At 37.3% G+C, this 12,892-nt stretch overlaps 1 protein-coding gene across 2 annotated transcripts in view; it reads right to left on the bottom strand.

The window, feature by feature from the left end:
* The window catches only part of LOC111054806, a 724,817-nt gene that overhangs the window by 29,097 nt on the left and 682,828 nt on the right, over positions 1-12,892 (bottom strand). For both annotated transcript variants that reach the window (XM_039419907.1, XM_039419906.1), the window contains exons 23-24: positions 6,788-6,947; positions 5,539-5,722 (exon numbers count right to left, since the gene is read on the bottom strand). In XM_039419907.1, coding sequence (XP_039275841.1) covers positions 5,539-5,722; positions 6,788-6,947 — 344 coding nt within the window. The remainder of the gene's footprint in view (positions 1-5,538; positions 5,723-6,787; positions 6,948-12,892) is intronic.

Here is a 12,892-nt window from a genome sequence, read left to right as displayed (position 1 = left end):
TGCAATAAATTATATTAATTTTTTCATCACACTATTTCAAAATAGTAATGAAAATTCTATTCATCCATCTATCCATGAGATATTGCACCAGGCGCAAAGCGCAAGCTATAAAAATTCAAACAATTATTCGAAATATTAATAGTATAAAAATATGGTCACTATTGTAAATTACTAATTAGTAATATTGAAATTAATTGACAGTAAAAGTTGTCATAACCAAGATTCAAACTATCAGAATAGGCTGTTTGAATTTTATTAATTTTTCAATTTCTTATAAATATTGGGAAGTTTTTTTTTCTGGTGTGGCGAAAAATAGCGTTTGCAACACGGGCAAAAATGTTTTTCCGGCTCTCAAACACTTCAAGTTCTCGACTTCGTCTCGAACTTGGAAACCTCGATCTCGAGCCGGAAAACGTACATTTTTGACCCTAGGTGCGAAATATACTATTACAGCCCTAGGGCCGTAAAACTTTTACCGGCCTGGTCAAAAAACAATCATTTTCGGCCCCCATATGACACACGAAAACCAGCTCATTACATCCAAGTGGGGCGAAAAAATATATACGACTCACAGTACACATGCTGAATTCCAGTAAAAATTGAAGCCCTCGTATTGAAGCAATCGTATTTTACCTCAGTGCAAAAGATATCAGCAACTCGGACATACTCAAAGGTATTGTCAACATCAACTACATCGATGATTTTGAACCCCTGATCCCTGAGATCATTCTTTATTTCTTCTGGAGATATCACAAGGAGGATGGAGATCTCTTACCATGACTCTGATAGGCCTTGCTTGTTTATTTTCATACGTGTGCCAATCTAGCTTTTTAGTATTCATTAGTTTAGTGAGTTCACTGTAATCTTGAACGATTTCAATATTCATTTTTAGTTGTTTGTTGTTCATTGTTATAGCTCTATATTTCAAGTTGGCTTGTTGCAAAATCTCTCTGATTCCGTTGTAGTTATCAACATTACTAGATATGATTGGAGGGGGGCTTCAGGCTCTTGTTGACACCTCGAATTGAAGACCGTTTGTCTCCTACCTTGTTTGTAGATTCGCCATCAGTTTTTGGTGGGGATGATTCACTTGCTTTCCTCTTCTTGGGTCTTCAGTTCTTCTGAAGTACCCATTCAGTTACTCCTCTCAGCTCCTCTTCATCTGTTTCGTATCCTCGTGATACTGCTGCTGCCGCCGCCTCTTTTGTTGGCTTGGTTCACTGCGATCATACTCAGCATTTTCCTCCTTATTAATTGATTTAGTTTTCCTAACTGGGCAACGCACATAGTAACTGCCGCACGCACGAACACACACACACACACCAACGAGCACTGATTTTTGATTTCAGTACTTTTTTTTAACGCACGACTCTACACTCAGTCGCGAGATTGGAGAAATAATAATACATCACACAGAAATATGCCATTTTTGCATGCAAATAACCTTGCGAGAAAGGTCACGTCCACATACAGGAGCGGACAGTAAAGGGAGAACATATTAAACGTTTCTTCAGGCATTTCCAGACAACGTCTTCAGATTTGGCGGCGAAGGAATTTCTCTAATTGGCTGATCAGATTCGCTGAAATAAACGACTGGAAAAATGCCTGAAGAAACACTTAATGACCCTAACTGTGGTCTGATTACATAAACCAGTAAACCAGGTAAGCCGGAGTTTGATTGGCCTCAACTATATGAGGACTCTCACGCTCTCAATTTATTTCGCTTGTCTTTTGAAAATGCATGCCTTTTAGGCAGGCCTCCAACGGTAGAAAATGCTCGATAAACATGTATGTACATGCATGTCTTTCATGCACATGCATATATTTATCATGTATGTTCATTAAAAGCGAGAGGCTTCTAACATGGAATAAACAACCAATAACGATAAATAAACCATCGCAGTATCACACATTTTGAAGTTAGAAGAATATTTCAATCTCGAATGGAGAAGAATAAACAGCAAGAAATCAGGAGTGAAAAACCCAACCTCCAGAACGAAGCCCATCGATGTGATGATACAATAATGAATGACGACTGTGTTCCATGCATATTTATCATGCATGTTCTACCGTTGGTGGCCAGCCTTAGGCGTAGTTTTGTCATTGTTTTTGTATCTCTGATTGCATGTTGTTCATTTTCTATTTGCCACTCTATTATTCTGAATTATTCTTATACCATTATAGTTAATTTGTAGTTCTCTAGTGGATAATTTATTGTTATTGATTGTTTTTTCCGAGTTGGAACCCTCTTGCTGATGACAACATGAATGATGAATATGTGTGTATGTGCTTCATGAACATTCATGATCTATCATGCATGTTCTAATCTTAGTGGCAAGGTACTTGTATCATGTTCATCGTGCATGTTCTATCCCTAGGGGCCAGGTGTTTGTATCATGTTCATCATCTATTTCCTACCGTTAGCGGCCAGCATTCGCGTACTCACACACACACACATAGATTTTTGGACGTAAGATTTTTTGCCATCCTCATCCTATAACATTAAGCAAGCAATTTCTGTTTGAACCTAGCTCCGAAGTGCAGGCTGGATGCTTGTCTGACTTGGACTAGGCGCTGAGACAGCAAATAATAGCAGCGTTGGTGGGAATGCGAGCGGCCGCAGTAACATCTTCCACCCAGCAATCGTCGACATAGTTCCGCCTAGCGGACAGACGAAATATCAATCCAGTCGGTTATTTGATCCCTCCAGCCAGGCTCAGTCAAGCAGCCGAGACAATAGAACAATGGAGTGGCGGTCTTATTCACGTTCATCAGCAGTTTTCTTTCTCATGATTATTTTGATTTTTGTGTTACCTATAATCAATAATAACTCCAGTCACCAGTAACAAGTTTCCAGAAACGTGGTGTTCTACCATATAAATGACTTTTCATGATGATTTTCAATTATTTAAAAAAAAATTTAACATTTTGAACCTTCAAGCTAAACTTGGGGTCGCTGAGAACGAATCTGCAATCAGAATTTCTCTATCACGAAAAACAACCCAGCTGTTGATCTTCCGGCAACCGTTAACAGTCATCCTCCAATGCGGCCGAAACACTTCCAAGCCAGACGCCCATCTCAAATGAAAACAACGCCAAGCTGTGAGAGACCATCCTGCACTGCGGCGCTAGGTTGAGAGCTGGATCATCCAGCTTGCTTCGCATGCCTGCAGCTTTCATTTCAGCTTTCTTACTTCCATCAAAAAGTCGAAAGAGACTCTCAGGCTCGATTTAATCACCAGATTTCTTTGTATTATGTAGTGCAAGATTGCAAAAATCTTTATTTTCATCGGAATCAATAAGTATTTTGTTATTCCTTGAGTGCAATGTTCCCGTTTGGAAAAAAGCTGAAACTTCGTTCTTTTCTGTTTCGGACGCTATTTTCCAACAGATAATCATGGAAATGGTACCGAATTGTTCAAAAATATTTGGACATCTTGTGCCTGAACTCCAAATTCCGATATCACTCATCAAATTTCCTCCAAGCTCATCGATCATTGAAGTCATCCTATGGTTGGGAAACTGGAATTTGGAGGGAAGGTGCAGGATGTCCGGATCTATCTGAACAATTTGGTACAATTTTCATGATTATCGGTTGGAAAATAGCGTCCAAAACATGAAAACTGAGTACCTGCAGAGTACTCTCGATAGAGAAAGCTTCAATCATGTACTAGCCTTTCGAAAAAATATGGTTGTACCCACACAGCAGGATCCCGTCACCTGAAGATTATATCACGGAAGATCATATTTCATATTTTGCAGCTCTCCTGTGCTTTTACATGTAGATCTCACACTAAATTAATTGAACGAAAAAATTACAGTAATAGCATGCAAATAATTCCAGCTGACTGATAAATGATAAATCAGAACAAAATTTCACTCTTATGCACTCTCCATGTTATTCTTATATCCTGAAAAAGGACATAGGAGTGAGTGACCTGTGAAAAGGTTCGAAGAATTCATGCTCAAAATTCGAAGATGTTGATCAATTCTCTCTAAAGTTCTTGTCGAACATACAAACAGACGGAAAACGACTTTGGGCTCTAGCTCGTTCAATAAACTCTAAATATATTATTATCTCTTCTTTCTTTATGAATTTTCTATGCTTTTGTACTCCAGGGCGAAGCTCGGTATATTAGATTCTATTGGATGAAAATCAACTTGGTCAGCAGATGATGTGCACATGTGTTTGCGATGTACTCAAGTGCTGTTTAATCTGAAAAACGGCAAAAGATGGAATATCCAAAAATCAATGTGTTTGTGAAGCTTCAAACACACACATCGATTTTTGTTCGTACGATATTATGCCGTTCTTAGGAACTCTATCAGATAAAGGTAGGCGCACACGTCATCGGACGGACGGCACGCATCAGACGGATCGTCCTTTTTTGAGGTGCTGCGCACACTAGTCGTCATCGGAGCATTGGAATTTTAGTGTGAATTGAGAATTGAATGGACAAATATTACAGTATGTAAGTGATGGATAGCAGTAGCGAAGAAGAAGTTATGATTGTTACTTGTTTGTTAGCCGAAAATGAAAAAGAGGTACAGCAATTTAGGAAGAGAAAACGAAAAATGTGGATCCATACAATTAATCAGAAAAGGATAGAATATGGAGAATTCAAAAATCTGTTTCCTGATTTGATTGAAGATGAAGTTGAATTTTTTAGATACTTCCGCGTGTCGCAAGTAATGTTTTTTGAGCTTTTGAATGTCCTCAGACAACATATATAGTTAAACTGAACGTCACTTATCGCCGTGCGTTTGAGCCTGAACAGAGATTAGCAATCCGCTTAAGGTAGGTACGTATTTTAAAATTATTTAGTTAACCATTTTATGTCTGGTTTTCTATATTTCGATTAAAAACTTCTGAAGATGTATAAATTAGCATTGACATTAGTCAAAATTTCTAACTAGTCCCTCTCTTAAGTGACATTATGCATAATATCGTATGTTCTTTTATTGGTGAGATTATGAAATTCTATTCATTCTAATATTGTGATATACTGAATATACATTACCAACAAATTATAGTACATTTATGTAATGCAGTTTATAAATAGCTCATATTTTACTCTACTGTATTTTGATACATTATTATGTTGAGGATATAGTTAGTTTTGATACTGATTATGACATATTCAATAACAATCAAAAGTTTAGTATATCTACACTCTACAGAATATACAAGGGAATAAATAAATGCCAGTGAGTCATTCAATCCGATCGGAGCCGTAGGTGGATAGGTATGCGCACTCCAATTGAAAACAATGCATCAAATCTAATCTTCCGAACCGTCCGATGCGTGCCGTCCGTCCGATGACGATCTGTGTGCGCCTACCTTTACGAAACTTGAAAAACATCATCTGTTTGAAATAATCTGTACAATCAGATAGAATTTATAAGGACGGCAAAGTACCGTACTAACAAAACTCGATGTGTGTGTGCGGGGCTTTACTTGCTTCAAACGCCCGTGTATTTGGGGCCTCTACTTGGAGATGATCTACTGTGCGAAAATCACATCACCAAACTACTTACCTATTCTAACTGTTTTTTCATGCTCAGTATCCTTGTAGAATTTGATTTCTCTTATAGTGAGCTTTGGCTTTTTCTGAATGAGCACACTGTCGTAGTGAAGAATAGTTGCGATTTTCAAACATGACTCCTTCAAGGTCAATTGAGTGACCGCCCTAGCGTACGTCTTCTCTGTACCAGCTCCATCCTACGGGCGATGCGAAAAAAACCAGTTCAATTCCTTCACAATCGAATCAATTATCTCAATATAACCGACATATACACAGAATTTTCAACATTCAAAAGCATAATTTATATATTTCATGAGGGTTGCACCATAGAGGAAATGTCAAAACCTTGCAGCGGAGAACTATGTGTTGCCATGGAAAAATGTTTATATTCATGCTTTTTAAATGTGATTTTGTGTTTGAAAATAGTTTTCTTGATTTTAAACTTTATGAAATGGAGACTTAGGAAGTGAAAGTGCAAATTTTTATTGAGAAAACATGAAGAATCCAATACAAACCTATAAACTAGAGTGTTTATAGGAAATGACATTGGGTAATACGGCAAGGCAGAACTTCCGGAAGGATCTTTCTGTCAATAGAAGCCATAAGAATGAATATATAATAGAGAAAATATAACATTCAAGGAGAATGCTTTCTTTACTCTTATGGTCAATCTTATGCATATTTACTCTATAGTTTCACTTGGTAGTTTGAATAAATTAAAATAACAAACCAAGGATCTATCCGTTTATAGTGAGGGCTAGGCCTACGTTATAATGACAGTGGAAAAAGATAGGAGAACAGCCTTGTCTCTGCCTTCTCCTCATTATCGAACAGCTGTACTTGAAGAAGAAGAAGAGGATGAAGAAGAAGAAGAAGGAGAAGAAGAAGAAGAAGAAGAAGAAGGAGAAGAAGAAGAGAGAAGAAGAAGAAGAAGAAGAAGAAGAAGAAGAAGAGGAAGAAGAAGAAGAAGAAGAAGAAGAAGAAGAAGAAGAAGAAGAAGAAGAAGAAGAAGAAGAAGAAGAAGAAGAAGAAGAAGAAGAAGAAGAAGAAGAAGAAGAAGAAGAAGAAGAAGAAGAAGAAGAAGAAGAAGAAGAAGAAGAAGGAGAAGGAGAAGAAGAAGAAGAAGAAGAAGGAGAAGAAGATGAAGAACGAGAAGAATTAGATGATGAAGAGGAAGAAGAAGGATGAGGAAGAGGACGACGATGAGGTGGTGGTGATGTAGCGGGGTTTGATGCAGTTGTGGATAAGCTGGAGTCACTTACCTTACAATGCCAGAGTGATACGGTTGACGTGAAGCAGCTGTGGATATCTCTGATAGTCATAATCTGTGGTTGGATGTGGGAGTCAGTGACTGAGTTGATGTAGATGCGTGGTCGATATTTATCTGTGTGAGCGGGCAGGGGATCCGTTCTCCTTTCACAACTTGAAAGAAAAATAACATGTAATCATTTGAAACACTCTTATCCAGTCGATGAAGGCATTGACTCTCAACAAATTGGGAGACAGCTGAATTCATGCAGGGAATAAGAACCAAGGATGGTTTGAAGCTATACCATCTTATATAGCTATACCATCTATGCACTATTTTTTAGTAAGAACAAGGTCTACATGGGTTGACAGGTTTGACCAGTTGACAAGGTGACACCCAGTCATCTACTCCATAGAAGATAGAACATAGACTGGAATTGCAAAGAGTCCCTATCTTTTTTATCTCTTTTCTGTATAGGGCTACTTCTTCGAAGTTCAAGACTTGAAAATGGCATAAATGTCCGGAACATGTTGTGATTGAGTAATTCAAGAAGGGTACTGAGATTTTTATTTTTCTTTCTATTCCCTATCTTTTTCTTGTTGATAATAATAGTGTGAATATTGAAAGAGAAGTATTGCAGTTGTTTCTATCTTATATTCTTTTGCAGGTTATTGAACTGAAATGCAGTTTGATATTTATTTTTAGTTCAACTTTGATTTTTAATGTGAAAATTGACCATGTTTTAATTATATTTGCTAACTTGTCGCTTAGTTGTCGAAATGAGAGCGATTTTCGTGCAATTTTCTAATACAGTTTCAATTTTATGTCAAAGAAGCTACTGTAGCTTTGCCTTTTCAACTTGGAGTTATGTCCAGCACTCGTGGAGGGGGGATAATTTTCAGTGAGAAGGCTACAGTTCAAATTGAGACCTAATCAGAAAAACATCATGTAACAGTGTGCGAGCCTCGGTCCTTTGAATGAGTCCATTTCAAAGTTTAGGAAGTTTATTGTTGAAATGATGAGGTACAAACTCTTGTTGTTTTCCTATATGGCTCAAGCCCCCTGTGGGTTGAGGGAGCTTGGAGTCGAACATCGTACTCAATGATGTGTTAAAAACCAGAATTCACCCACAGTATCCCTGCTTGTCGTGAGAAGCGACTAGAAGAGACCCCAAGGCAACTCTAAGAATTGCCTTGCCTTCAAACCCACTGAATCTACCCCATCAAGGCAGTTCTGGAGGGGCAGAAAGAAAAACCCAAGAGACCAGAGATGGGTGAAACTCCAGGCACAAATGTAGGTCAAGTGGCTGAGTCGAGGGTGACCAGGCGCCCTGGAGCTAATTTGGAGAACCTCCCTTCAGCGGTAGGACCTACAAAAAGCCAGGAGTGCTACTCACTTAGGTCACGAGTCTGCGGGTGGAGACACCAAACCTTACAACTTCTCAAGAGAGGGCGGTCATACAGGCAGAACTTCTTGGGAGAAGTGAGAGTTTTGACCCTTCATATATTGGATGGATAAGAGGAAAAACCCAAAGAAACCAGTGATGGAATAAAGTTCAGGCACAAATGTGCCTACCCAACATACTACTTGGGAACACAACAATCTATTGTTGACGTGTGGGGCTCTTCGAACCTTTGGATCTTTAGATCCACCCCCTCGAAAATGATAATAATAAAATAAATAATAGTAATAATGATAATAATAATAATAATAGCCCCGCAGGGGACAGAATTTATTCTGTTTGGGGTGTGGCAATCCCCCGGGGTAACCCAGCAAGTAGTTGATGTGAACTGGTTGGCAACTAAGACCGTTGCGTCTCAGGTATTAGGGTGCTCAGAAGATATAAGAGTACCTCAAGCATCAACTGCGAATACCGAAGGCGTGTGTTAGTAGGTTGCGTTCTCTGAGATTGTTTCGAGAGCTACAAGGAATAGCAACAAAGTCGATACGGGGGTGGGGGCTGTCCCTGTTCTGAACCGTCGTTTCCCCCAGCCTTTGGGGGATGATATAGGTAAACCAAGTGGCGCCTGTTCCCCAGCCGGAACCACAAGGAGGCAACCCAACAATAAAATAGGACCTGGACCTCTCAATACACAACCTGCTCAAAATGTTTCCCCTGATCTACAGAGGACCACTAGAGCAGGTCTGCCTGGGCAGCATGAAGTGGACACAAGAAATGAATACCTTCATCATGCATGCCTACTACAAAATAACTAGATTAGAGTCAGTTAATATATATCGTCGAGAGCTGCATACTGCTTCTGCTGAACGATTTCCCGAGATGACAGTAACAGAGCAGAGAGTGACAGATGAACGAAATGTTATTGTCACGAATAAGTTATCTGGTGTACGTTTGTCAGAGATAGAAGAACAGGTAGCTGTAGAGATAGCAAGGGAGGAAAGAGAAGCTTCAAATTCGAATGAGGTCATTCCTGAAGTGGGAATCATGAATAATGATATCAATCAATGAATACATAGTATAAATGAAAAAGAGAAGTGAATTCAAAAGTGTAACTTGGGGCACTTAGATATATAAGTAGCTTAATTATTGAATGATGAATTTCATCATGTGGCTTGAAAGATGAATATTACAATATTATCATACTTGTGGTTGAAAAAATAGATTGAAAATCACAGAGTAGGAGACAGAGAATGAATCTGAGAAAATATATTTGATGTTTGGAAGAAAAATAGAAAGGTATCTGCAATAAAAGAAATATAGGATAAACAAGTGAAGGTGGCATTAATTAGAGCATTATGTGTGAATGAATTGCGATATACACTGACTTCATCCTTCCTGCTATTCTTTTAATACTTGTTTTTGCTATAAAGTTATCTGGTATGAGGTTGACCAGTCTGTTACTAATGTAAGAGTATTGTCACCGGCATAGAGTCATGTCTGTTCTATTGATTTGGAAATTACCCTGCATACAGAAATCGTGAGTTCTAATTTGTGGTTATATTGATTTATATTTTTAATTATATAGAGTATAGTATTATATTCTCAACAAACAACTGTCTAACTGTTAATACTTGAAATTCAATGAAAAGGAGATGTGTAGGGTATTGTCTAGGTCGGCCAAGTGCTGCTTTTATTATGTGCTTTTGAATAAGATAGATTTAATACCAAGCACACACCAGAGCAAAAGTTTTGTTGCAGTGCAAATTCAATTCGCAGAACTTGCCATATGGAAATTTGATACCATTGCAGTGTATGTGCTGGTGCAAACCAATGCAAGTAGATGGTATTTACGGGGATTGACACTTTTTTTCTTGACCTTTCTCCCCCACCGCACACCCATGGTGTGTATCCCCCGCCATCCCACCACCTGCCAGATTTAATTGAAACATCTCTGTCTATTGCCAGATTTAAGTGAAACGAAAATCTCAACTTACTATCAGATTTAACTGAGTCATCTTCGTCCAACTGCTAGATTTAAGTGGAATGAAAATCCCATCTTACTCTCGGATTTAACTGAAACATCTTACTTCTAACTGTGAGATTTTTACCGAGCCTCTATCTCTCTATTTGTTAATGGCCTGCTTTCAATCCAACAGTGGAATTCTACATGTACTTGACGAAGTTGTCAACTACCTGTAAAATTGCTTGCTGTATGGACATTATTTTTGAAGTGTTTCCACAATCATAACTAATGCATAACTAAGGCTCATGTTATCAACGTGAGGTTATCCAACAGAATAAACATAACACATGAATGTCTATCCTATTTAAAATATAATGTTGCTGCATTTTTCCCACTTCTTCTTATCAATGCCCAATCATTTAATGTATACTTTGTCACCTTTCTGTTGCAATATCTTTTCAACTGAGTATACATCAGGATATTTCACCTTTTGCAATTCTTCTCTGTAAAAACATCCGGATATCACTTCATTGAACTTATCTTTTAGATAATAAGTCGGTGGTTTTGTACGCCTGATGTTGTAGATTTGGAATATTTCAGTCGTCCATGATGGATTGTATCATTTACTCATCAATGATCTAAATTTTGAAACTCGAACATGATCAGCCACAGCAAAGTGAATTTTATCCATAGGTTCATGCTTCCTAGTGTACACATCTCTCAATAGACATGCTTCTATTTCAGCACCATTTACATCTGATGGCTTCATTCTGATTGTTCGATGCTTTGTATCATTCAGTCAGTCGAGTCGGAATGTTTGAGTAGGAAGGACGTCAGTGTCATTAAATTGAAATTTGTTGGTTTAGTTGGAGTTTTCGGGTTTGGTTTTTACGTGAAGTAGTAGAGTTACACCTTGTGCGTCACACAGTACACTGGTTTTTCTTGTACGCGTGCTGTAAGTGAAGATATAGTGTTTTTATTTATTCTAATTTCGTAAGTGAAGAACGATTTCTTCAAAGTTAACCATGCCTCCAAAAAGGAATACCAGTAGCAGTAGCGATAAAACAGGCGGAGCTGATAAGACAGAAGCAACGGCAGATTGTGATAGCGACCAAGTAGATAAGCAGACTGTAAGTAACTCAACAACAGACGACAAACTGAACACTATTATTAATGATTTAAAAACTATTAAGTCTGATATTCAAAAGATGCGATCTAATCACGAGGAAATGACCAGCTCGCTCGAACTCTGACATTCATTGATTGATGAAAATAAAAAATCTATAGCGAAACAAGAGGATTTGGTGAAAACATGTTCTGATAACATTAGCTCTACTACGGAGGAAGTGGATAAATTGAAAGCTGAACTCTCAGTAGCGAAATTGGATGTTCGTTCTTTGCAACAATATACGCGAAAGAACTGTATTAACATTGTAGGTGTACCTTTCAGGAATGGTGAAAATATAATCGAGATGATAACAGTGATTTCCAATCTTATTAATTTCGATTTCAAACCGAGTATGATAAATAACTGTCATAGACTATCTAATGATGCAACTCGCAAATCCCCACCTTCAATTATCGTCAAATTTCATAGCTATCCGGACAAACAAAACTTCATGAAGGAAAAAAGTGAAAAAGGCAAAATCATTCTGAGTGAGATTGGTTGGAAGGATAACTCACAAACTCTCTACATAAATGATACCATGTCTCCACATAATCGTCAGCTGTTTTTAGAAGGAAAGGAACTTCAAAAGCAGAGAATCATCAAATATGTTTGGTTCAAGAATGGCAATGTCTTCATTCGAAGGGATGATTCATCTAGGGCTATTGCTATTAAGGACATTTCAGACTTTCCAACTAGTTAAGGACTTCAACTTTTCCAACTAATTATCAAAGCACAGAATTTTAATTGTGTCTCTATTCATATTAGATCAGACATTGACTATCTATTTATTCTTTTTTGATATTTAATAATTTTTCATTTATTTTTTATTTTTTTTTATTTTTAAATAATTCTTTTCTGAATGATTCACTCAAGTTACACATTAATATAGTTATAAATTGATCTAGAAATGAAATTCTCATCTAGTTCAAATATTTGATCATTTCATATTTTTTTCTGAATGATTCAATTTAGTCACTCATTCACATCGTTTTTATATTAACCTAAAATTGAAGTTTTTGACTAGTTTATCTATTCGATATTTATTTCCATTATCAGCATTTCAATAATAAATTCGTGCTCTATACTATACAGTTGACAGTCATGCTCTCACTGCTTGTTTATTTCTATGCTTATTTCTGGCAAATTTATTTTTCTCAATATGAGATTCATTGTATGAATGTGTTGTGTATGAATGTTGTAATTTTTTCAAAATCAAATGGTAAGGACTCACTTATAATTATTATTGGTTATTGGATTTTTTTATTAAAAAACATGCAAACTTGTTTGGTGTAACAGCAATAAGAGAGATGATCTATTTGTGCTATATGAATGTAATTTATATTGAATCCATTTGTTGCTATGGCGGAGGATAGCTGTAGTTATATTGTAGGAATTGATGAAATTAATTCATCTCCTCTAGCAGAAGATGGTGGCAGAACCATAATGCATCAGAATATACGTAGTATAGGTAAAAATTTTGACAATTTTCTCGCATATATTAATTCTTGGAAGAAGCTACCTTCAATTTTTGTTTTGTCAGAGACATGGCTACAATGTTGTGATGACAACCGTCTCTTTAATATTG

The sequence above is a fragment of the Nilaparvata lugens genome, chromosome 2, assembly GCF_014356525.2.
Source record: "Nilaparvata lugens isolate BPH chromosome 2, ASM1435652v1, whole genome shotgun sequence".
Classification (NCBI taxonomy): Eukaryota; Metazoa; Arthropoda; class Insecta; order Hemiptera; family Delphacidae; genus Nilaparvata; species Nilaparvata lugens.
The sequence above is the reverse complement of the archived record's forward strand: the minus strand, read 5'-3'. Positions and strand labels throughout refer to the sequence as shown.